We start from the raw sequence: 26,892 nt of genomic DNA, 5'->3' as shown, positions 1-26,892 counted from the left end.
CTCATATATGGAAAAAAGAGAAGACCCTGTACAGTCAATTACCTCCGGAAAGATCCCTGCTCTTTCGTATAAACAAAATAATCAAGTGATCAATTCGTCATTCTTCATTAAGGTCGATTAAGATCAGGTGCTAAATTGGGCTACAATATGGTTATTAATGATCTAAAACAAACAAATTAAGTTCCATACTTGCATAATCAAATTTATCTAATATTTAATATACCCTTATGAAAAAAATGTTTAATTGTGATTAATCATTAATCATGCTAAGTTTTGTTCTATTAAGGGTATGTTATCAACTAAACGAGACTATGCAGTACATTATCATCATATCCAATGTATTAAGTTCATAGAAAACTATGATCAGGGTATGCGGAGGAAAGAAAGACGACAAATCATACCGATAAAGAAGGATGCGATCAAATAGTCACTCGGTTTCGAGAAAGATTCTCAAGAATAATAATTGTAGAGACAAAGTTTAATCAATACTCCCTCTATCCTTCTTAATTTGCACCTTAAAAACTCAAATATACGAAAATTTTTTGTATCTTAGGGTTCAAACTCGGAGCAACTGAGAGAAAGTATTTGTGTTTAGTTTGTAATCAAGACAACTTTACCATTATTAAATAAATATCAATTCTTGATCCTCACCACTTCACCTAAAAACCATAAAGTAGAACAAATACTATAAGAAACAACAAAAAATACTCCTTTTAAAAGGATAATATAGTAAAACCACAACCAAAACTTCTTCCACTCCTTCCAATATATGTTTACATGTTCTTCAACTATATATACATTCACCCTTTAGTCCTTTTTTGTCAAAAAATACATAACCAACTCAAATCAAGCAAAATAGAAAGTATTCTTACATTTATTTGAAAAAAAATGGGAGCAACAAATTCAAGTAATATTTCTACTAGTATTTCATCAAATTTACCAGTATGGAGATGGAACTCTCCAACACCATATCTATTTAGTGCAATAGTTATACTCATGGGTTGTATTGCTACTGCATTGCTTATGCTTGCTTGTTCCCACCAGAAACACCCGGACGAGCCCTCCAACTCGACCGGGGATCAAATTCGATGGGAAATGCCGGCTATTCCGGCAAAAAATGAAGCCAAAGTTGTTGTCATCATGGCTGGAGATGACAAACCTACTTATTTTGCTGCACCTTCTCATGTACAAGATCCTCATCCTTTTAACCACATTTGTACATGTGGTTCTCAACTATAGGCTCTTGTTCATATTGTAAAGATTTTTAACCTTAACTCAGGTCATGGTAGGTTTATTATTACGGCTGTGATCAAAACTTTTTTTTGTTTTTTTTAATCAGTATGTAGTTCTATTAATTTAGTGTTAAGTGTTCTTTTTCATCAAGGAAATAAGGGTTATCTTTAAGCATATGTACTAATGCATATTGGGTGTACTTGTTTGCAAATAACTTTTAAGACTAGCGTTTGATTTTGGCTTTTTATTTATGCTTAGGTATTTAGTAATTGATTTGAAGTCCCCTAAAAAGATAAAACCAAAAGTTATTAAACAACCAACATTTTAAAAATTAACAGCTTATCTTGTATGAGACCGTCTCACCATGAGACAGATCCATATAATTAGCTCATTTCTTCAATTAATTACTTTAAGATCGTAAGGGATCATTTTAAGGTTATAAGTAATCACTCTAAGACCATAAAAAGTAATTCTTTTACATTGTAAGTGATTACTTTAACGTTATAAGTAATCACTTTAAGATAAAAAGTGTATATTAGATCAACCCAATAGAAATAGTGTCACTGTGACACCATCTCATTTAAGAATTAAAAAATTAATGTGTACCAAACATCTTAATAACATTTGGATTAACAAAAACTAGCAACTCAGTCAATACTACCAATTGATTAAATCAGCCAACAATTTAAACCAATAATTGTTTGCTAAACAAACCCTATAATGTTCTCAACTAAATCAAGGACTTTATTCTATTACAGTAGGCAGAGGAAAGAAAAGTTATATAATATGAGAATTGAATTTAAGACTTTCTTTTAAAAAAAAAAATATATTTTCCCGGCTAAGACAAGAACAGATTCCAACTAAAACCAAAGGATATTGAACGTACTTGTAATCATTTTTGTAGTTTGAATGAATTTTAGTTAATTTGTTACTAGAAATGTGAAAAAGGCATTTCCACCATAAAATAATGCTGGTTTTCTAAAAGATCTTGCTACTTATTGCAATTAGCATGACTCATAACCAAACATTTTGATAATTATTAAGAAATCAGTTTCAAAAAAAATGTCAGCTAAATCAGCTGATTCAAATCTCTTAACAGATTGAAACTGTAGCTTTCATGCATACCTTACAAGTTACACAACTCAATTCACATTAAGTAAACCTGATCTCGGATCTCAAAAACAAATAAATTTTCAGTTTTAACTGCTTTTGTTTTTTTAATTTTGCTAAGAGGGACCAGGGCAAAGAAACGTAAAATTAGCTAAAATATAGCAAAATAAATAAGACGTACAATAGAAAACCGAAAGTTTCGTAAAACAAAAAGAATGAATTGATACAAATGATTATACGAGTTGTAAAAATGTTCATGATGACATAGTAAAGAGGTCTAAATTTACCGAAAATATACTTTCTTCGATTCTTTTCGGTTTGTCCTATTTAGTAAAAATAACCGAATACGTGTATGTCAGTCTTATTATTGTTGTCTTAGTTGTTTTTGTCGGCTTATAAGCTTGCTAGTTTTGTTTTCCTAGATGATGTTGTATCGTTTGTCTTTGTGTTTTGTGTTTTTTGTTCTCTTTTGCAAGGACTTTATATCCCAGGCCTTACTTGAGTTGGTGGCTTTCTTCGATCGCAACTCCCTTATGGGTATCGGTCTGCCACATATCCCACCCTTTTCAGACCCTGCCTTTGACGAAATTCATTAGGATGATGATGACGACTACGACTTTAATAATTAAGAACAAGTAACACAAACTAATAAGGACAGAAAGTGATTGGTTTAAATAATTTAGCATTTTTATTAGGTGATTTGGACCAAAAGATGACCCTTTTCATGATCTATATTAGGATATCAACTAGTATACAAATGCTCAAGAAAGGATGATGTTATAGAACATGCATGAATCATGTGCACTTCAAACAAGTTAAGTGTAAAGAGACGCTAATTAATTAATTAATCTTACTTCCTGCTAAAGTGAGTATAAAGCATGAGCATAGACTCATTTTACTATCCCATATATTGGTTTAATTACCTAATTGTTTGTTAATTAGTATCATAATAATAAATCATGTCATGATCTCTTTTGTAATTTTTAGGAAAACGTGGATGGAGTTGCAAATCGACCTCTCGCCTTTAGTACGCCAATAATTAAAGTTGATAGAGTATATAACGTATTTAATAGTACAATCAAAAGCTAAGCGAAGGGTTATAGATTTATGTTATATGGGAGGGAAATTGGTGAGAATTGATATTCGATAATAAGGATGGAAAGAAAATTTTTCAACCACTCGATCAACTCAGGATTCTCCGACTTCTAGGATATAGAATGTTCGAAACGGCATAAAGAGAGAAGTAGTTAGGTTCCAAATTTGTTTTAAAATGGATCAGAAGCACGTCATAGCTGAATCAACTTTGCCTCCACCCATTACGTCTAGTCGGAAGCAGGTCGGAAAATGGGTAAAGAGAAAAGCACCAACTTACCACTTATCGGTTACTCCTACAACCAAAAGAACACACTTGAAAGAGTTTCCTCGTCTACCCTCCCTAACGAAGTTTTCATCTTAGTATCAATTTTGTTCATTACTTCAATCAATTGAAGATAACAAACCCTAAAACAATATGAAAACAACACCAAACATCGTATAACAGTTGCATATGAACAAGCTTGTAATATTCATATAAGAAAATTTGTCTACGTATCGCTAAATTCAGTCACTCGAAGCGTGTAGGGCAAACAATTACATCTTGTATATAAATACGAGACCTGGGTGATTCACTATTGTCCAACAGGAGCACCTTTGTGACTGATGGAACTATGGAAGACAAAAAGAAATAAAAAATAGACGATATTTGAGACCGATATGTAAATTTCAAAAAGAATGGAGTTAGCATAACCAAATTTCCTTCGAGGATTGCAAACATGATATGACGTGTAGAATTAACTCGGATGAATCCTTGGCTATGTAACACTTTATAGTTACCTGGCTCTCGAAGAAGATGATTGTGAACATCTACAAGCCGAAATTGCACATCCGCATCAACTCCATGTCACTATCGACATACTTTGTCCATCGCTCCTTGTATTGATTCATTGCAATATCGAGCCAAGGCTTCATGCTCCCACTAAAATGAATGACTGCTGCGTTAGTAATCTCATCCATGCTCACACTTGGATTGTAACCAAGTCCAAGTACATGCCAGGACTTGTCCAATGACTTTGTTTTCGAGTAGAATGTGGCTAGGCCAGCCGGCAGTGTTCTGGACTGCCACAAGGTACCGTCTTCGTTCTAGAAAATAACATAAGAGAGTCAAAAACAATTGGCCGGATCGGTTTCAAGTTCACAAGATTTGACCTAACGGATCATAAATTTATAATTTTATTCTCATTGCTATAATATATCTAAAAAGTACCATGTAATATTTTCCGTAAAGTTTTAATAAGTTTATCTTATTAGATTGAGCCAAAAACACCTCTCCATGTCATACTCGTGGAATATTGACTCAAAACATAAAATTTGACGATATAATAATACTCAAAAATATTGGTTGGGTGTAAACTCAAAAATGCACCAAATTTTATTAAAAACTGTTTGTGTCGGTTGTTTGGGTTCAATCGAGTTGGATTCAGCTGGGTTTCATGTCGGGTCAAAATTTGAAAGGTTTACGCTCAACATATTTAAACAAAAACATGGAAAAATCTTAAAAAAAAGACGCTAGGGAGGGAGGCTTTATCATACCAAGTTCTGCCAATAATGGTACTGCTCCGTGCATTTCTCACGTCTCCAAGCATCCATGTCAAATATGTTCATCCCATACGCCCACGCACAGGCTTTGGGGTTGAAGTTCTCCTTAATCAAAGGATGAGAAAAGTTTAAGTACTTTGAGTACCTATGGAAAGACCCGAAGCATGTCTCAACAGCCCCATTCACCTTACCATCGAGATCGATATTCCATAGATCAGTCAAATCTTTCTGAACCACAACATCATCATCCAAGAGCACGATACGGTGCAAGTCAGGATACATCTCGGGCAAGTAAAACCGAAGATGACTCAGCATCGATAAGTCCTGAGAAACTGTGAATTTCAAGCTATTGAGATCTTTAGTTGTGTTCTCGGCCTGATTCTCGGAGTCACGTGTTTGCGATTTCGCTAATTCAAGTTGTCTAAGCACTGGCACATATGACGGCTTCAAAAACGTAAAGTCTTGCACAGCTTTTACTTCAACATGAGCTCCACCTTCGGCAGGTCTCATCTTAAACCAAACCTTCATTGCTGCAACGATTTTCCTATCTGTCACCACATGAAAAACATGTTTCCATGGCTCATTGGCATTCTTCACCAGCGAATTCACGACGACTGATACTGCAATTACATTTTCTGAGAATATTGCATAATGATACAGGGTCGGGTCCTCAAACTCAGGTTTTGGTTCTTCGTCCTTGTATTTCTCTGGATTTGCGATTCTCTCGCCAACAAGCCTCATAGCTAGGCAATGCAAACTTTTAGGTACTGACTTTGCAGAAATGTAGCTTGCGATTGCACCGTTCTTTTTCGCTTTAAGAAGCTGCTCGTGAACTGCAAATATGGTGTCCTTCAATTTCTGAATCTTCAACTGATTATCGTATGACTCTTTAGCTTCGGAAATCATCGCTCTTGCAACCTTCACCTTATCCTTCACTTCCTTCTCAAATTGCCTCAAGGTATCCTCGTCTACACCGCCTTCGGTCTCAAACAAAGCAGCATGGTAAGAGGGTTTAGACAACATGTCGGTGAAATTTTGTGCCAACTCATCATACATATTAAGCTGCCGTGAATTATCGAGTTTCAATTTTCGTGCATAGGCGGCATACGCATTAACAAGCATCATATGATCACGAGCCTGTTTATGAATCATATCAAGCCTTGTTTTCAAAGGATCCGACTTCAAAGCTAGAAACGATGTATGAATATATGCATTGCCCGTCATTGCCATCTCCTGTTTAAGCAATTAAATCGTAAGACAATACCCATTTCTTGATTCCATAAACTATACAACTTACAAATCTCACCACTTTCTCTAAACACTAGTCATCAACAAAATGACAAGACCGAGCTAAATTGCATGAACATATTCCATTTTCCCAAACTTACGCTTAATCAATCCATTCTAACTAATATAACCAAATTTCCCCCATCACTTCTAACACGAAGATTCCACCCGTTTAAAAGCAACATCACAAGTATAGGAACACACAAAAGTCGCATCATACACAACAAAACGAGCTCAACAAGATCAAGTCTTCTATCTACATAACAAAGCATATTATATCCCCAAACATTCTATTACCCAATACCATTAATAAGTGGCTCCCAACTAGGCCTGGTTTGGTCCGTCCGCTATATGGAATATTGGAATCTAACCCTTGTTAGTAATAACTAAAGTCGTTTCCAATTAACCATTGGTAACAAATATCATCTTTAACTTCACATGAATAAGAAGCGAACATAGATTTGATTTTTTTAGTTTTTTGCTTCTAGATTTGATGATCAACTCCGGATTAACCACAATCCTCATTCTTAGAAAAGCACCAAAAATCTGATTCTAAAAATTGAAAGGAGCAAGACCTAACAGATTAAATTAGCTAATTATATAATCAACAATAAACTAGCATAAAAGTTCAGCAACAATTACTATCACTTATAACTATCAATCAACATTGAACAAATCTCACCCAAAAAAACCATAACATAGAAAGGTTACACTGAGATTACAACAGAAATTTCTACAACTTTTAATCAAATTAACAAAAACCCACAAAAATTCACAACTCTAGAAACAATATCATCAACATAAAAGATTACACTAACAATTCCACATCATTGACAACGACTATCAATCAAAAATAAGCAAAAAAAACTCCCCAAAATTCACAGAATTCACAACTTTATCATTAACAAATAAACAGCAATTACCATAACTATAAATCAAATGCAAACAAAACCCAGATCAAATAATTGCAAAAAGATACTAGCTTTATTAGCAACACAATCAACAGAAACTACAATAACTATGGATTAAATTTAAACAAAACCCATATCGAAAAATGCCACAAAGTTAAAAACTTAATCATTAACATCATCAATTTTAAACAAAACCCAATTCAACATTATCACATAACAAAAATAATAAAAAAATAATTTAAAAAAACGGAAAGAAAAAAGAAACATACTGGATCTGAAGAAGAAGAAGAAGAAGAAGAAGAAGAAGAATAAGGAGAGGTAAAGAGAAGTTTAAGAGCAGCAAGAAAGAGAAGAGAAACAATAATGGAAACGAAGATCGGATATGACATTATGCTCCGAAAACCCGACCCAGAACCACCTCCTCTTCCTCCTCTTCCTGCTACTGCCATTGTAAATGATCTATCTTTACCCTTTTCAATGGATGATCCAAATGCAAAAACTGGGTTATGGGTTTTCTTTATTGATCTAAAAATATGTGCTCTTGGTGAAGTGAGAGTGATAGTGTGATGAAGAAATTCGAGATTTTGGGTTTGAGTCGGTGGGTTTACTAAGAATTTTGTTGATTTTTCCCAAGTTTCTGTATAATTATGAGGTTCTGACTTTTTTCTGTAAAAGTTGATCAGAATTCACCATGTCGGTAGCCGTAAGGCCGATGGTAAGAATCAAGGCCCGAGATTTGGCCCGGTTTATGATTGACTATGGATAAATTTAATATATTTAGAATGTTGCTTATTATCACCGCTATTACACCTAATAATTTTGAAAAGATTTAAAATTAACTTAAAATTCGATCATAATCAATAAACAAATTTGAAAATTTTTAATCGTATTTTGAAAATGACATAAAGAAATATTAACAAACAATATTGGGTTAAACTGATCGTAACTCAAATTTGAACTATGTCAACTCGTTTTTTTTATTTTTTTGATGTTTCAGTTTAAACTTCTACTTTATCAATTTATTTGAAGTCTACTATACTTCTTGTCGACTTTTATATTTTGAGTCAATAAAAACTTTGTTGAAGCTTTAAGTATATTGATTTTTTTTAAAAAAAAAATAATTTCCAAAAAAAATCAAAATTAGAAGTATTTATATTTTTTTTTTTGAAAAATGTTAATGGTAAATTTAATAAAAAGACCATGACCCACTAGGTCCACCTTAACTTAACCTGAACCACACATGACTTGAATTGCAAATAACCACAACCAGTGCCCAACAATAACTCGATTTGAATGACTCTTAGTTCTGTTACATAAATAAACAGAAAAAAAATTTATATGAGACAAATTAGTAGCATATGAATTGTCAATTTGAATGACTCTTAATTCGTTATTAAAGCCGTCTCACCAAGAGATATTTGCACGCCTAATCTAGTCCAAACAAACTCATACGAACCCAAAATAGGCCTTATTATGAGCATCATTATTTTGGGCCAGACAAGTTATAACTTGAAAATTTGAAAAAAGTAAGACGATTCAACAACTTTTTTTCCCAAAATAAGCTCCGTAAAAACTTATTTTCCAAAATAAGCGTCCGTACATCCAAACCTAGGTTTGGGAAGAGTCGCTGTTAGTAAAAGCGAAAGAGCCAAAAAAAAAATTAAAAAGCCCAAAGTCGCTGTTACTAACAGCGACTTAGGTCGTTTTATTTTTCCAGTTTCTTCTTCTTCCTCATTTCAGCTTGCGTTTTTTTTTTTTCATTCGACATCTCCCTCGTTTATCCTCCATTAAAATCACATTCAATCCTTCAACTATACTCATCAAATTCCAAATTTGTACCACTAATTAGTTCTGTAATCTTCGAAGATAGACCTAAGGTATTTTTTTGTGTTTTTTTTTAAAGTTTTGAAAATATAGAGTTTATTGAATTTTAATCAACTTTCACATTAATGTAGGTTCAAAAGCTTGCAATTAACTAATTCTTGTTGATCTACAGCTTATTGAGGTACGTTTTTATTTTAAATTTTGTTATTTGGTGCTGATTTCAAAATGTATCTCATGTTTAGTGGTCATTTACACTTAAACTCTACGAAAATGTCGAATATAGTTATTTACCTTGATCTTCATAATTAAAAGTTTGTTTGAGAATTTGTTGTTGAATTTAAAATATATAGTGGTCATATATTTATTAACAGGATGGTGATGTTGATTTTGTATGTGCTATTGTAGAAATGGATTCATTTCGTGTGACCGTTGTATGCTTTTGGAATGGTTCTATTCGATCAACTAGTAACAATGTTAAGTATGTTGGGGGAAGACGTAAACTGTTTGCATGCAACTCATACATGGATTTGAATGAATTTAAACATTTTATATGCTCTAAGATTGGCATTGACACTACAAGAAGTACTGTTAATTTAAGTTTTAAGTACAATATGAGTGGAGATTTGTTAGCTTTTCCGGTTGAGGATGAGGAGGCTATAGATGCAATGTGGGAGTATTCAAGGTCTACCCCTACTCCTTCTTTACAGTTATATGTAGAAGAGGTACCCCTAGGAAATGAAGATATTAATGTTGTGGAAACAAATGCATTCATGAATATAACTTCTTCTGCTCCTTCTCATACGCCCTTCCCTATTGATAGGTCGTTTTACTACCAAAAATAATTCCTAATTCACCTAACTAGTATAGTTGGGAAAGTAGGGTCGAACCACTGTGGAAGGACAAATAAAGTCACAATTTGAACCAAGTTCACTATTGCTAACGATCAAATGTTGGATTTTTGTTTATCTAAGTAGAACGAAAAAAACACGAGATGAATAAAATTCAATAATTAAAAACCTAGGGCTAAAAGGATTCACTATGCATCGATCATGATTCATGAACAATAATTGGGATAGGAATGAATATAGGCGAAGGAAGATGTTGCTCTCGCAAACAAATTCGACAATCAAACAATAAAACAAGCTATCGCGATTAAAGCTTAATTGTTCAAAGAAGGAAATCGTTCACTCAAACTCGCAACTCTCGTTTATAGAATTGAGCGAATAAAACTTGCAAATTGGCCAAACATGCAATCAATCTAAAACCCATCAATTGAATCGCCTAGACAAACCAAATTTAAATCCTAAAATCAAACAAGAATCATGACCTTTTGCATAGTTTCACCAAGCCCTAGAAATAAAACTACTCACTAAGCATATTAAAACTAACAAGAGATTCAACAATGAAATCCATGGAGAAAATCAAATTCAAATTAAATGTAGAAACAAACATTCAAAGATAACAACGATAAACAAGAACAAGAAATTAGAATTGAAACTAATACCTTCAATATAATTAAGATTACAATGTCGAAATGTTAATTAACAATCCCTCAAGGCAAGTAATATGATAAAAATAAGAAAAACTTCCCCCCTGGAAATTCCCCTCAAAAGCTATTTATATCCTCCTCCAAAGAGATCGGAGGATACGGAAGTTACTAAAAAAAAAAAAAAAACTGCTTGACCCGGCCGGGTATGTGGAAACCCGGCCGGGTACGAGGCATAACTAAATCTCAAAGATCAAAAAGTTTCTAAGTTCAGGAGTAAACCCGGCCGGGTATGTGGAAACCCGCCCGGGTATGAGAGGCTCACCCGGCCGGGTATGTGGAAACCCGCCCGGGTATGAGAGGCTCACCCGGCCGGGTATGTAGAAACCCGGCCGGGTCCGTGTGGCAACTTTTTCCTCCAAATAGCGTCTTCAAATTCTTCTAAGTATCAAGTGCAAACCCGGCCGGGTATGTGGAAACCCACCCGGGTATGAGAGGCTCACCCGGCCGGGTATGAGGAAACCCACCCGGGTATGAGACCTGGTCAGCACAAAAATGACCTTTGAGTAGCTTATGACCTTCCAACTTGCAAATCTCGCTCCAAGAGTCGATTCCTAGTATAATTAGAGCTTTGTACCTACAAAATAGATAAGAAACAAACACTCCAATCAAGCATAAAAACCAATAGAAAATTGAGCAAAATACGTGAGAAATGCTATGTAAATACAATGGGGGCATGGTAGAAAATAATATATAAAATACACATATCACCTACCCAAGAAACCCAAAATCCCTTTTGCCATCTTCCTCTTGTCCTTCTAATGAACCCAATCAACTTCAATTTCAAGTCTCAAATGATGATACTTTTAACTTAGAAGATACAAATGAGCCTTGGGATGATGTTAATAGTGAGAGTAATGAATTCGTTGAAGCTCCTTCTGAGGATGATTTGGTTGTTGACGAGGAGGCTCTTGCTAATGACATGACCTTAGGAAACATTTCAATAATCGTTGCTCCTTGAAAACTGTTTGTAATTATTGAACATTTGTACATACTCAATATTTGTAACAGTTGGGCTTTTGTGTGTAAATTGTAACATATATATAGATGTATATATTTTAAAAGTAGTATCACACGTTTATTATGAATGAATTGATGTTAAGTACTGAGACTTTTCGGCGATGAATCATTCCGCCAAGAATGCAGTATGAATTTAATCAAAAACAAACAAACGATCATATTCAAATAAGGATGTTGCTATCGAACATTCAACACATTTTCAATCAAGTTCAACAAATCCATATCAAATTACATACTTCATTCGTTAAGTTAAACTACCGTCACTAACTAAGAAGGCTTCTTCAACTTTCTCATAATCCTTTCAGTCTCTTCTTTCCTATGTGCCATATCATCCATTTGTCTCTTTAGATTAATTACCTCATCTTTAAGCTCTTGTTTTTCCTTTTCAAGCCGTATTATTAAGTCTCTCTGCCATTTTATACCCTCCGGAGCAATCCATCGAAAGTATGTGCATCCTAATCCGCCAACCGAGTAGAAAGGGCAAGCAACAAATTCACGCTGTATTAATCTCAACTTCATAACCACAATCACAGAGCTCTTCAACACAATGCTCCTTTGACATCTACATAACACATATAATATACAAACGTAAGTAAACTTTCAAAAATAATATTAACATTTATAAATTGACATTAAAACTAACATAATACCTTATGTTACCTTTAAAAATTGATTGAAAAGAAGAAGAATGATGTAAAATGGGTATAATGAAGTATGGAAAATGATGAAGCTATTTATAGAACATCATTACAACGGCTATTTTCACGTTCCTAACGGCTATTTTTCTAAATTACCAACGGCTACTTTAGTTCTCCAAAAAAAAAATTACAGGTTAAAGTCGTTGTTACTAACAGCGACTGATTGAGTTGACTGGTCAACTCCTTAAGTCGCTGTTAGTAACAGCGACTAAAGGAGTTGACCAGTCAACTCATTCAGTCGCTGTTAGTAACAGCGACTTTAACCTTTAATTTTTTTTTTGGATCTTTCGCTGTTAATAACAGCGATTTAACACGGCTTGGAAGTACGGACGCTTATTTTGGGAAATAAGTTTTTACGAAGCTCATTTTTAGAATTAAGTTGTTAAATAATCTTTTTTTTTTCAAATTTTCTTATAACTTCATCTTGGACAGGCACAACAATATATCATGAGAAGCCCAAACAACATATTATCGGTTTCAAATTTTTCCCTCCTTCCTAGTCAAACAAGAAAATTTGAAGTTAATAAGATTAATTATAAAAAAAAATGCACCAAATAAGAACAAAATCAACTTATTTCCAAATGTAAGCGCCTAAATCTCAAACCTGAGGTATGGGTTTGTTCGCACTTACTAACTGCGAACAAGTGGTTTATTAAAAAAAAAGTTAAAGAAGCTATTCGCACTTATTAACTATGAACAGGGTTGTTGACTTTTTTTTTACCAAATCACATGTTCGTAGTTAGTAAGTGCGAACATGTATGTCCTTAAATACGTCCCTAAATACAACAACTTCTTTCTAGCTGCGAACAGAGGAATCTGGTCAAACAGAGTCAACCTCCTATTCGCAGTTACTAACTGTGAACAGGGAGTAAACCCTGTTTGACCAGGTTTTCCTTTGTTAGCACTTAGTATGTGAGAACAGCTTGGTTGACTTTTTTTGACCAGTTTGCCTCTGTTCGCAGTTACTAACTGTGAACAGCACCAAACCTGAGCTCTGGGGTTAGAGGCGCTTACATTTGGAAATAAGTTGATTTTGCTCTTATTTTGTGCTTTTTTTTATAACTAATCTTATCTATTTCAAATTTTCGCCAAACAACCCTTCCTTTTATCAGCGCGAAAAACAAAAGCGTTCAACATTTTCTTTGCTACAAACAGGTAAATTATCAATTTCTCTATACAACTCACGCATTTAACATCTTTCACAGTTTAATCTCTTGGTTTTTCTGTAATCGATTTGTCACAATTCCTTATAGTTTCGTGAATTTATGATACTTCATGATTTAACTAACTGACTTGAATTTGGTGGTATATTGCTTCGAATTTTCGACTTTTTTCGGTGATTGAATTAGGTTTACTGCCTTTTATTTAGAATTTCATAATTTTTATTCTATTTAGGGTTTAATGTTGGTAGACTATTCAATTTTAATTCATCAAATTTATTTGATGATTTTTGCTTGAATTTCACGTAAGAACAATGATCATCTGTGAAATTAAGTTCATTTAGATTGCAAAAGTTTGAATTGAGTAAAAATTTATAATGTAAGAATTAGTAAAAGTATGTGAAGTGTAGTAAATATAAGTTTGCCTAGTCTAGTCAAAGTTAGGGTGAAGTGAACAACACCTTGGTCGAATATAAGTACTATAATAAGTTCAAGTCTTGAAAGCAACCTTTCGCAAAACACTATCTACAAGGGAAGGTTTGCCTCCATTACACCCTTGTGATGGGACCCTTGATGTTGCATTATGCATCAAGCTGCCTTTTTATAATCTACTGTTATGAATCAATGAATTCCAATTAAGGGTGATAAGTGTGAATCAATAGGATAAATCTTTGAAGTCTAAAAACTAAGTTTCAATCAAGAATACATGGTTTTAATCAGGATGATAAGCTCCAATTAAGGCAGATAATTATAAAGTATTAGAAGATATTAAGCTCCAATAAAGGGTAAGAAATGTTTCTAATAACGAGTGATAAGTTCCAATCATGTGTAATTTAGTTTTGATTGTAGGAAAGTAGAAAATTATATAGTTATTTTAGTATGTCTATTAGTTCCCTTTTTACTTATATTAGTCTTACTACCTTATTTACATTATATGACTTTGTATATATGCAACCTATGTACCCATTTAAATGATAATACAAACCAAAATTCTAAAACCCTAAACCCTAGTTTTATTCAATCTTTCATCGTATCAGAGCCGTAAGATTTGAACCCCGAAAATTTCGACAACCTTTCTGGTCTCATCATCTACCAGTAATGGCAAAACCCACTGGCGAAATCACAAATAGCTAAATGATCTTCATGGATCAAGTGGAACAAATGTTCCAGCTATTTCAAAAACTAAACAAACCATCCACTTCCACAGAAAATCCTACATCAATGGTCAAAATCACAGAAAAACTAACCTACAACAATTACACAAAGTGGTGTAAACTCATGCAAATTGCCGTTGATGGCAGAGGACGGCTCAGTCACATTACCGCTGCCCTCGTTGCCAATACCGAACCCGAATACTCGCAATGGGCCCAACAACATTCAATAGTAATCTCTTGGATTATAGAGAATATTGATGCTGATCTAGTTAACCAGTTCTTAGATTATACCGCTGCTAGGGACCTTTGGAAAGGGATTGAAACCCTCCTTAGTAGTGGCAGAGATGAGCTTCAGATCTTTGATCTGAGTACAAAAGCCGCCACCCTGATATAAGGAAAAGACTCCATTGAAGTCTTCTTTGGAAAACTGAATATACTCTAGAAAAAGATAGATAGAAGGATGCCTAATCCAATGAAGTGTGCAGAAGATATCACCATTTTTAACACTTTTATTTAAAGGCAGAGATTATATCAATTCTTGGCAGGCATTAATGACTCCCTAGACAAAGAAAAAAAGGGATATCCTTAATCAAGACCCACTGCCTACGATCGATGCAGCCTATGCGACAATCCGAAGGGAAATAACTCGCTGGGGCGATTCATCATCGAAACATAGTCCCTCAGGGATTGGTAGTGGTCTAGCCGTACATCGGTCGGAAAATTCTTCATCCCGGCGTGAGGACCGAAATCATCTTAAGTGTAGTCATTGTGGAGGCTCAAGAAACACTAAAGATGGGCGCTTTAAATTAATCAAGTACCCGAAGTGGTGGGAGGAAGCCAAGCAAAGGAAAGCCGCCACCAAGGCCACGGCTTCCCGGACCGGTGGCAAGGCAAACCTTCTGATCCTCTCAGCCGACGGTCAACCACCCAAAATGCACCAAAAAGATGATGGTAAGAGACCACTACCATGCATGGAGGGGAAGGTCACAGGCAAAATGGTAAAAGGGATGGATATACAGCAATCGAAAAAGGAAAGAAGGAAAGGCATTCAGAAGAGAGTGAGAGAACCCACTCAAAGAGAGAGAAACAAAAAAATCAGAAATGGAAAGGAGGAGTTGGAAATTTTCCAAATGAGCCTAGTTATAACCGTGCATGACACAAAACCCTTAATCTCAACCTACCCTACTACCTACCTAGCAGCCCAACTACATAACCCAACAAACAAAACCTAAAAACCCCCTCTCTCTCCGTGTGGGCCCCTAATGTCACACAACCCACTTGCATGCCCTTACCCAATACTTTTCCCTCATCCTCATCTCCTAAAAACCCATTTTTTTCTCCGTGTGGGCTCCTAATTTCGCACGACCCAATTACTTCACCCCCTCTCCTCTTGGGCTTCTGGTCTCCCACGACCAAAAAAAAACCCACAAACACAAAATGTCCCTTCATCCATACGACCCACGCTTCCCTCTGTGTGGATTTTCGATTGCAGGGCCACAGATAGTATGACTTATGACCCCCTCTGATCTTCTCATAAATGTTGTCTCCTCCCGAACACATATTTAAACCGCTAATGGGGAACGAGTGGATGTTACCCGAGCTGGAACTGTTTCAATATCCCCGAAAATTAATTTGTAAAATTGTCTCTTGATTCCTAGCTTAACTCATAAATTTTTATCTGTTAATCAGTTGACAAAAGAGCTTGACTGTACTGTTCTGATGAAATCTGATGGTTGTATTGTGCAGGATGCTTAGACCGGGACAATCATTGGATATGGTACTGAACGAAGAGGTTTATACTATGTAGATGAGACGGTGCAACAAGGTCAAGCTATACTTACTCGCGGATCCTCTGATCATCACCTCTGGCTTTGGCATCGATGTTTGGATCATCCCTCTTTATCTTATTTAAAACATTTATTCCCTTCCCTCAAAAACACTATTATGTCTTTAGATTAAGCATCTTGTGTGTTGGCGAAAAGCCATAAACATTCGTATTTTCCTAGTAGGTCTCGTGCTGCTAATTCTTTTGCTCTAGTACATTCAGATGTTTGGGACCCTGCTCCTGTTTTTGCCACGTATAACTACTCCTATTATCTTTTATTTGTAGATGATTGTACTCGTATGAGTTGGGTGTATTTTTTGAAACATAAAATGAAGTTTTCTCTGTGTTTGTCACCTTTTATAATATGCTTCGCGCTCAATTTCATGCTACACCACAAATATTGCGCTCTAACATTAGGGGGGAGTATATCAACCTAGCCATGAAACAATTTCTCTCAAACCATGGGATGCTGAAATTACGGTCCAACGAGGACGTTATGTTCCTAAGTGGGGGCGAGTGTGATACCTCGGATTTAGCATGAAAAAGAATTGATAGGCTATTCATATCAACAAGGTGCATCTTCTTTTCATGGGAGCCCATTTGCTAAGAACTCCACAGTTAAGCGTGCTTGGTGGGGAGCAATCTTAAGATGGGTGACCACCTGAAAAGTTTTCTTGGCCGCGCACGAGTGAGGTCAAAATGCGTTGGAAAGACTTTTATTGGTCTATGAGGCTAGTCTACAGTCTTCATGAGTAGTCACCGGCGGTCCGAGGGGTCGGGGTGTTACACCATGGTTCCAGATGATCGAAGGAGAGAAACTAGCTGACAGGGGACAATATCAGAGAATGGTTGGCAGACTCATATACCTCTCTCACACACGCCCAGACATAGCGTATGCAGTTGGAGTAGTGAGTAGGTTTATGCATCAACCATAAATTCATCATATGACAGCACTCATGAGGAATCTGAGGTATCTGAAAGGTACAAGCAGTAAGGGGATTTTGTTCAACAAGAACGATCACCTAAATTTCCTTGCCTACACAGATGCAGATTGGGCTAGAGATAGAGATGACAGGAGGTCCACTTGGGGGTACTTTAGACTGGTTGGGGGAAACTTGGTTACCCCGAGATTTTAATGACGTAATTATTTAATATTTTAATGGGTTTTTAAAGATTTTACAATTATTATTTAATTATTTTCGAATTAGCTTTAATAAATTTCTTTCACATACGGATTTAAATGTCGACTTATATATATATACTAAAAATACAGTTACGATTTCTCAAATAAAGAGGTGCGAATCAAAATGATTATTTTATTAAAATGTGTAAGGCCACGAAGGTGAGTTTTCTTAGTTTGGCCTCGCAAGAATATGAATCTAGATAAATAAATAAATGAGTAAATAAAATAAAAGGCATGGGTTAGGGTTTTAAGTGAGAACCCTTCTTGCCCTCACATTCAAAAACACACGCCTCACTCCCTCTCTTCTCCTCTCTCCTTCCTTTCCCTCTCACTCACGGCTCAACCCACTCACTTCCCCACACCAGCAGCTCCGGCACGCCATCACCACCAGCCACACAGTCCTCCTCCACCGGTGAGCAGCCACCGTAGCAGCATCCCCGTCTTGCTCCCTCACGGTACCCAGCAGCAGCGGGCACTCAGCAGCAGCGGGCTGCTTAGTTCGCTTCCTCCCCTGCAGTAGCGAGCTTCCAAGCAACGCCGGCCACCTTCGTGGTGGTTTTTCCCGGCAGCAGCAGCCCAACACCACCGTACTAACTCCTTCCTTCTTCACCCTTCTCTTGTTTCATCTTAGTAAGCCATCTCTCTTATTTTCTAATTAATTTTCTAGTTTTTAATTGGAGTTTTATTAAGTGTATTGAGTTTGATGTTGGTTTTGTATCAATTTCATTGAATCTTTTTGGTGGGTAAGAATTTGATTGATGAATTAAACATGTTTATAACTTAGGGTTTGAAGTGTGATTGAAATTATGGATTGTGTGTTGATTTGTGTTAGTTTCTTTGAATCGTAGTATGAGTAGTAATTAAATGTTATCATTGAACACGAAACGATTAAGGCTTGGATTTAGAGACGAAATTACCAATGATGTGTGTTTTGTGTTATATTTTGGTGATGATTGATTAAATAACTTTAAAAGTTGTTTTAAGATTTGGTCGATTGGTTATTATTGTGAATAATTAGTAATAGTGATGGTGTTGATTGTCTATGAAAGTGATTTCGATTGTTTATATTAGGAATACTAGTTACTAATTGTTGTGGGTTGATTGTTGTAAATTAAAAATATCCTTATTAGGTCGTTCTTTGAAATTATAGATACATGATATTGGTAAACCAAGAATATAATGTCAACTTATCGTAGATGGTGGCTAAAGTTATTTGTCGTGTTGTTTTGATTATAGTTCTTTCTAACCTTAGAGAATATAAAGAATGATGCTGTGATGTGATAACTTTAAGACTCGTCGTTGTCGTCATATTAGCACTACATCAACATTAAGTGTGAATCGTCACCTTATATTAAGATGATGTGAACCGTTATAACTCAAAGTTAGTTGGCGTAATGAAACAGTCGACATAATCCTTTTATTCTTAAATTGATGGAAAAACTTGTGTTATTGTTGAATTGATGATTATGCTTGGGGATTGAATGAGATGCGTACCTTGTCATGAATGGATGATAGTGATTACTTTGGGTTCTAGCTGGTATGACAAAGTAGTTAAGAGAACTTATAAGTTCTATTCCCAACTTGTATAGGTTCCCAGTTTATAAGAGGAAAGTAGACCCTTAGTTGGGTGATTTTTGTAACTTGTGGTCGCGCAGTGACGCTTGCAGGTACGTACACGCAGTAATTGATTATCATATTCATTGTTTCAAAGTATTATCCATATTACATGATTATATGCATTGCATTAGAATTATAGAGCGCCAGAAAGTAAATTATACTAGTGTATAGTTGTATTAGTGAAATAGACAAGTAGAATGGAAACATTAAGAGACTATGAGAACAAATTTCTGAATAGTAGAGAACGCACCGTAGCTGTGTGTGGTGTCGAAGTGATTTCCTGCTTATTGAGCCTTGATGTACGATTAATTGGCGTGACTTGACTGGATTATGTCCGGTTGATTTAATAGTCCCCTAGGTGAGGTTCGACGGGACCACCGTAAGGGGGGTATGAGCATGCTTGGGTCATTGAGCGCCGGATGGCCGATACCGCTCCTTGACCGAGGTGATACCATGCGGGCTTTGCAAACCCCAATATGGTGGCCTCTTCACTGGTTTAGTACCCCAGTGTGTTAGTTTTTTTCCCGAAGGTAGGACCCGAGAGGGTCAGCTGGAGGGGGCATGAGCTCATACTTTGCCAATGGGCGCCGGATGGCCGATAACGCCCTTGGCCGTGTCACTATGCCATGAATAGAGAAAGGATTCACTACCCTTGAATATATTCCGAGAAATTAGTAGTTTGAAAGAGAAGTTATGAATAGATAGAGGTGTTCAGACAGATGAGTAGACTTGCTATTGCCATACTATATCGTTGTCTATCGTTTTGTTTAATGATTTCAATTATTATAAGTTCATTATTACTGACGTGTACATGTTGTTGTTGTTTGCTCATGACTCTCTATGATGTTCCTGCTATGACGCATATGACTATGGTCATTATGTTGAGCAGCAGGAGGATCATAGCTTGGCATGACAGGTATAGGAGCTTCTTTTGCATTGCATTGGGGAAAGAGCGGAGTACGAACGTAACATTTGTGTATAAATTGTCTTAATGCTTGTAGCTTCTATGATACTTGTAAAGTTTTCTTTTGGAGTTGTAAAATTTCTTTTGTATGGAGCCATGTGACTCCTCATATGATCCATAGATCCGCTGCGTAGTTTTGGATGTACAGTAGGGAGAACACTCCTTTAGTATCCGTCAGATCGATGCGTTGACACTGGAACCACGATCCTCGTTAGAGTCGATGTTTTGTGAAGCCGACGATGATTTATTCCTTCGTGATGTGTTCTTTTGAAAGGCGTTATAGGCCTTAGATTAGTTTAATCATGTTAATAAATTATAACTATACATATTTTAGTCACATCCTCAGTTTTTAGCAGAGATGCTGCCGAAATTTCCGCTCACTCACCTTTTAATTAATCCTTAGCATTTACGTTAAGTATGTTCCTTTCTCTTTTTCTTTTATGTAACACCCGAATTTCCTCCCTTCCTTCACGATTCTGGTTTCGTTTAAGGGGTTGGAAATTTAGAGGTGTTACAGGTGGTTACCAGAGCCAGTGGTTCCTACTTTGACGCTCGTATTCTTAAGTCTTTAAGGAATTGTTTGAAGTTAACGTTACATGTGAGAGCTGGGGTAGATTTGGGATAGATATACGACCTATGTTTTGCGTGGTGATGATTATTACATGTGCATAAGTAGAATAAGTTAAGTAATTCGATATTAGAATCATAAGTGTGAGCTGCTCATACTTACGACTTCCTTGTGAACTTGAGTTGTTTAACAGATGCTAATTACATTCTTTGCAATATTGAGTATTATTAAGTATTAGTGAAGCTTTTGGTACAATCTACTAAATTTGTATAATAATGCTTAAATGTGATGTTAATTGAATCTTATTGGTACGAGAAGGTTAATACGTACGTGATTGGGTACTTGAGAATCTATACATGACAATTTTCATTTCTTATATGCGAATTCCGTCTATTAACTGTTCATTTATGAAATTCTTTAAGACAAGTGTATATAGTACGTGTTTGAAATTCTTTAAGATAAGTGTAGTATTGTCTAAGGTTGATTATCATAGAGGTAGGAGTACACATGTAGATATGTTCGATCGTGAGTTTTATCTTCGACCCCACATTTTCTCGCCTTTTTGGAATAGATAGGAAATAAACTCATATTCGTGTTGGATGATGCTGACAGGAAATGCCTCCGTTGTCTAGTCAACGTTTGAAGAGACGCTCGAACAAGGCCTTACGAGAATTGGTCATGGAGCTAGCCGCGGAAAGGAGATCTAGGTTTGCGCCCGAAGTTGAGACGGCAGCCTCCATGAGCAAGAGCATCTCACAGAACAAACCCCCTGTGTTTACAGGAACTGGAGAACCCGCAATGTTAGAGAACTGGTTACGGGAGTTTGACAAGATTTTCAACGTGGTGCAATGCCCTGAGCACCTGAGAGTGGACCAAGCCGCTTTCTACCTACAAGAAAAAGCTGATTACTGGTGGTCCAATGCTAGAGACAACTTGATGAGTGATCCTCAGGAGCCGTTGCAATGGAAGGAGTTCAAAAGGATGATTCGAGAAAAGTTCTACCCACCACATATAAGAAAGCAGAAGTCCAATGAATTTGCCAGACTTGAGATGAGAGGGATGTCCGTGGATGAATACTATAAGAAGTTCATGGAATATGTCAAATACTGCCCTGACGACGTCCCTACCGAAGAAAAGAAGATGCAAAGATTCGAATTGGGATTAGTGAACCAGGTGCAAGTTCACATTGATAGCGACAGGTACACCACATTGGATGCGATGTATCAGAGAGCCGCTCAAGTTGGGAGCTTGCTCAAGTTGGATAAGGGAAAAGAGCTCGAGGCTAGTAGTGGAACGGCCCCTAGTGGGGAAAAGAGGAAGGAGAATTTTCATCAACAAAATAATTTTCACCATAACAAGAGACATCGAAGCTTCAATGACCAACATCCTGGAAATGGGAGAAATGGCAAGCCTCAGCTGGGAGGTGCCAATGATCGGAAGGTGATCAGGGATCGTCATGGCAAGGAGAGAGTCTTCTTTTGCTCGAAGTGTCCCAACAATCACCCGGGGAGAGACTGCAATGGAAATTTGGTAGAGTGCAAATATTGTGGCAAGTTAGGACACCGAGAATATGAGTGCTTTGCAAAGCATGGACATCCAGCTCAACAACCTAATGGGCAACAAAGCTCCAGACCGGGGAATTTCAGAAATAACAACAATGGGAACGACCACGGTAGTAGGAAGCTGAACCACCAGAGGGATTGGAATGGAAACCGCACACCTCAAAGTAGCTTCAAGCCTGGAGGGCTTAATGGGAACAACAATCGGAATGGCAATGGAGGAGCCAGCACAGCAGTAACTCACCTAACTACCGGGAGATTGACAGCTATTAGCAGTAAGGAGGCAGAGTCGGCAAGGGATGTGGTGACAGGTACGTTCCTTGTAAATTCAGTACCTGTTAAAGTATTGTTTGATACTGGAGCATCTGATTCGTTTGTATGCACATCAAAGATCGAGAAGTTAGGATTAAAGAACCCTGAATCCACCTCTAATGTAGTAGCGATTCCATCGGGGGAGTTATTCCGGTGTACTAGGTTGTATAGAGGAGTTCCTTTAATCATAGGAGGAGTTGCTTTCCCTAGTAACTTTTATGAGCTCGACATGGATGACTTAGACATAATTCTTGGGATGGATTGGTTAGGTCATTTCAAGGCAGAGATTGAGTGCGACAAACAAGAAGTGAGGCTTGTGGGACCTAAAGGAAAAAGGGTAAAGTATAACAAGGGTACTTCGGGGTTACGGGCTAGAATGATATCTTCTTTGAGAATGAAGAGACTGCTGAGGCAGGGATTGCCTTGTTACTTGTGTCACGTTCGAAGAATAGAGGAGAAGGTTGTGGCTCTTGAGACCGTTCCCGTCGTAAACGAGTTTATGGACGTCTTCCCAGACGAAATACCGGGAATGCCACCTACTCGGGACTTTGAATTTACCATAGACTTAATACCGGGGGCGGGACCCATATCCAAAGCGCCCTATAGGATGGCACCAGCAGAGATGGAAGAATTGAGAAAACAAGTAGAAGAGTTGTTGGAGAAAGGGTACATACGACCGAGTGTTTCACCCTGGGGAGCACCTGTGTTGTTTGTTCGCAAGAAAGATGGGAGTATGAGACTATGTATAGATTACCGTGAGTTGAACAAGGTTACTGTGAAGAACAAATACCCTCTACCGAGAATTGATGACCTGTTTGACCAGCTTAAGGGAGCCGGGATGTTTTCGAAGATTGACTTGAGGTCTGGCTATCATCAATTGAGAATAGCAGAGAGAGATGTACCCAAGACGGCCTTTAGGACTCGCTATGGGCATTTTGAGTTTACAGTGATGCCATTTGGGCTGACAAATGCACCAGCAGCATTCATGTGTTTGATGAATCGGGTATTCAGTGCATGTCTTGATAAGTTCGTCGTGGTTTTCATTGATGATATCTTGGTGTATTCAAAGGATGAGGGAGAGCACGAGCAACATCTGAGGCAAGTATTACAGATACTTCGGGAGAATCAATTGTATGCCAAATTTTCTAAGTGTGAGTTTTGGCTTGAGAAAGTATCATTTTTGGGGCATTTTGTATCCAAAGAGGGAGTTACCGTGGACCCAGCTAAGATCGAGGCGGTGAGGGATTGGCCTACACCGAAAAATGTGACCGAGATTCGAAGTTTTCTGGGTTTGGCTGGTTACTATAGAAGATTTGTGAAGGATTTCTCGAAGATTGCCCGACCAATGACTAATTTGATGAAGAAAGACAAGAGATTTAAGTGGACCGAAGAGTGTGAGGGAGCCTTCCAAACATTAAAGGAGAGATTGACTACTGCACCGATTTTAACCCTTCCAGACAGCACGTCCGAATATCTTGTGTATAGTGATGCCTCGAAAAATGGGTTAGGGTGTGTGTTGATGCAGGATCGAAAGGTTATTTCTTATGCATCACGACAACTTAAACCGCATGAAGTCAATTATCCGACTCATGACCTAGAACTAGCAGCCATTGTCTTTGCTTTGAAGATTTGGAGACATTACTTGTATGGAGTGAAGTGCAAAATTTATACTGACCATCAAAGCTTGCGATACTTGTATACACAACAAAATTTGAACATGAGAAAACGAAGGTGGTTAGAGTTGATTAACGACTATGACGTGGAGTTTAATTACCATGAGGGTAAGGCCAATGTGGTGGCCGATGCCTTGAGTAGGAAGACTTGTCATTCCTTAGCTTCCTTGACTGTTCCTAGAGAGTTGCAGAGAGACTTAGAAGGATTGAATCTCGAGATTGTACACCGTGGGGAGCTAGAGTCCCGGTTAGCAGCCTTATCCATTCGACCTTCAATTTTTGAGGAAATTTTAACAAATCAAGCGGGTGACTCCTTATTGGAGAAAACAAGAGAGCAAGTTAAAGAAGGAAAAGCTGAAGGGTTCATGATATTCGAGGATGGTAGCATTCGATATAAGGGTCGATGGTGTGTACCTTCTACTTGCACGGAGCTTAAGGAAAAGATCTTGACGGAAGCGCATAGCTCAAGGTACTCTATCCACCCGGGAGGAGACAAAATGTACCAAGACTTGAAGCAGACATTTTGGTGGTCGGGAATGAAAAGAGATATTGCTGAGTTTGTTTCCAAGTGTCTGACTTGCCAGAAGGTAAAGAGCGAGCATAAAAGGCCTGCAGGTTTGCTGCAACCTCTGGATATTCCTGTGTGGAAATGGGACGACATAGCCATGGATTTTGTTTTGGGTTTACCGAGGACTAAGTCAGGAAATGATACGTTATGGGTGATCGTGGATAGACTCACCAAGAGTGCTAAGTTCATTCCGATGAATAATCAGTGGGATATGGATCAGTTGGCTCGAGCTTACCTTAAGAATGTGGTACGATACCACGGTGTCCCTAGATCTATAGTGTCTGATCGTGATACAAGATATGTGTCGAAATTCTGGGAAGCATTTCAGAAAGCTTTGGGTACAGAACTTCTTAGGAGCACATCTTTTCACCCGGCTACTGATGGACAAACTGAACGCACGAATAGAACACTTGAAGATATGTTGCGAGCAGTAGCCTTGGATAGGCAAGGATCTTGGGATGAGTACCTAGATATGGTGGAGTTTTCATACAACAATAGTTACCAGGCAAGCATCCAGATGGCACCTTTTGAGGCTTTGTATGGTCGTCGTTGTCGTAATCCTGTATGTTGGGACGATTTCAGTGAATCTGTTACTCTAGGACCGGCTATGTTAGAGGAGATGACTGATCAGGTAAAAATGATTCGAGAAAGACTTAAAGCGGCCCAGGATCGACAAAAGTCCTACGCAGATCTTAAGAGGAGACCTGATGAGTTCGCCATAGGGGATTTTGTGTTATTAAGAGTTTCACCGATGAAGGGAGTCATGAGGTTCGGCAAGAAGGGGAAGTTGAGCCCAAAGTTTATAGGACCTTATGAGATCACAGAGAAGGTAGGAAAGGTCGCTTACAGACTAGCATTACCCAATGAGTTGGGTAAGGTCCATGATGTGTTTCACATTTCGCAGTTGAAGAGATATGTCCCCGATAAATCTCATGTGCTAGATCCCGAACCCTTAGATCTGGATGAAAATTTATCTTATGAAGAGAAGCCTATTAAGATCTTAGATTCTAAGGTGCGTAGTACAAGGAGAAAAGATATAAAGATGGTGAAAGTTCTATGGGCTAACCAGCGCGCACAGGAGGCAACGTGGGAAACTGAAGATTCCATGCGTGAGAAATACCCACACCTTTTTCTTGAGGTTAGTAAGTTACGGGGTCGTAACTAAGTTTTTAAGGGGGGGAGAATGTGATAGAACTTTGCGCGTTTGCATGCATTTCCTCCTCTATGATACCGACCTATTAGAAAATTGCATGCTTTTGTTTGGTCGTGTCGAATCAATTGTATGATTTCTACATGCTTTCGATTGATTATGTTAAGTAAATTGTGTGACATTTACATGCCTTGTTTGGGTGTTGAGTTAATTTAGATGATTATAAATGCTCGGAACAAAATATGTATGCATAGTTGGATTGAGTGAATATAATAGTGTCAATAAGGTCACGATTTTTGAGTTAATTCATTAGGCTTAAAATCGTTAAGACGCCTTCTTAAGTTATTAGAAATATAAATTTTCACAATTAGTACCTTCGTTGCGCTAGTTTCGGGGACGAAACTCCTTTTAAGGGGGGTAGTCTGTAACACCCCGAGATTTTAATGACGTAATTATTTAATATTTTAATGGGTTTTTAAAGATTTTACAATTATTATTTAATTATTTTCGAATTAGCTTTAATAAATTTCTTTCACATACGGATTTAAATGTCGACTTATATATATATACTAAAAATACAGTTACGATTTCTCAAATAAAGAGGTGCGAATCAAAATGATTATTTTATTAAAATGTGTAAGGCCACGAAGGTGAGTTTTCTTAGTTTGGCCTCGCAAGAATATGAATCTAGATAAATAAATAAATGAGTAAATAAAATAAAAGGCATGGGTTAGGGTTTTAAGTGAGAACCCTTCTTGCCCTCACATTCAAAAACACACGCCTCACTCCCTCTCTTCTCCTCTCTCCTTCCTTTCCCTCTCACTCACGGCTCAACCCACTCACTTCCCCACACCAGCAGCTCCGGCACGCCATCACCACCAGCCACACAGTCCTCC

General features: G+C 37.2%; 2 protein-coding genes across 3 annotated transcripts; one reads left to right on the top strand and one right to left on the bottom strand.

The window, feature by feature from the left end:
• The first annotated feature begins 888 nt into the window (after positions 1-888).
• Positions 889-3,137, top strand: LOC130803838 (protein GLUTAMINE DUMPER 6-like). Its single transcript, XM_057668038.1, has 2 exons — positions 889-1,225; positions 3,082-3,137. The coding sequence occupies exons 1-2, from the start codon at positions 889-891 to the stop codon at positions 3,135-3,137; spliced, it is 393 nt and encodes a 130-aa protein (XP_057524021.1).
• A 717-nt stretch (positions 3,138-3,854) lies between these two features.
• LOC130804196 (probable galacturonosyltransferase 9) lies at positions 3,855-7,911 on the bottom strand. Of its 2 annotated transcripts, none has more exons than XM_057668554.1 (3): positions 7,445-7,911; positions 4,972-6,210; positions 3,855-4,521 (listed from the first exon to the last, which is right to left on the bottom strand). In XM_057668554.1, the coding sequence occupies exons 1-3, from the start codon at positions 7,622-7,624 to the stop codon at positions 4,246-4,248; spliced, it is 1,695 nt and encodes a 564-aa protein (XP_057524537.1). In that variant the 5' UTR covers positions 7,625-7,911; the 3' UTR covers positions 3,855-4,245. The 2 variants fall into 2 exon arrangements, with proteins under 2 accessions (XP_057524537.1, XP_057524538.1); XM_057668555.1 differs by having other exon boundaries at positions 3,855-4,357; positions 7,445-7,905.
• Positions 7,912-26,892: the final 18,981 nt, after the last annotated feature.

This window comes from Amaranthus tricolor, chromosome 17 (genome assembly GCF_026212465.1).
Source record: "Amaranthus tricolor cultivar Red isolate AtriRed21 chromosome 17, ASM2621246v1, whole genome shotgun sequence".
Classification (NCBI taxonomy): domain Eukaryota; kingdom Viridiplantae; phylum Streptophyta; class Magnoliopsida; order Caryophyllales; family Amaranthaceae; genus Amaranthus; species Amaranthus tricolor.
Note: the sequence above shows the minus strand (reverse complement) of the source record. Positions and strands in the feature narration are given on the sequence as shown.

Coding starts and splice junctions, on each gene's coding strand:
- LOC130804196 (XM_057668554.1), bottom strand. CDS start 7,624: ATGGCAGTAGCAGGAAGAGGAGGAAGAGGAGGTGGTTCTGGGTCGGGT. Junction 6,211..7,444: donor CTTCTTCTTCTTCAGATCCA/GTATGTTTCTTT, acceptor TTGCTTAAACAG/GAGATGGCAATGACGGGCAA. Junction 4,522..4,971: donor ACCATTATTGGCAGAACTTG/GTATGATAAAGC, acceptor GTTATTTTCTAG/AACGAAGACGGTACCTTGTG.
- LOC130803838 (XM_057668038.1), top strand. CDS start 889: ATGGGAGCAACAAATTCAAGTAATATTTCTACTAGTATTTCATCAAAT. Junction 1,226..3,081: donor TAACCACATTTGTACATGTG/GTTCTCAACTAT, acceptor GATCTATATTAG/GATATCAACTAGTATACAAA.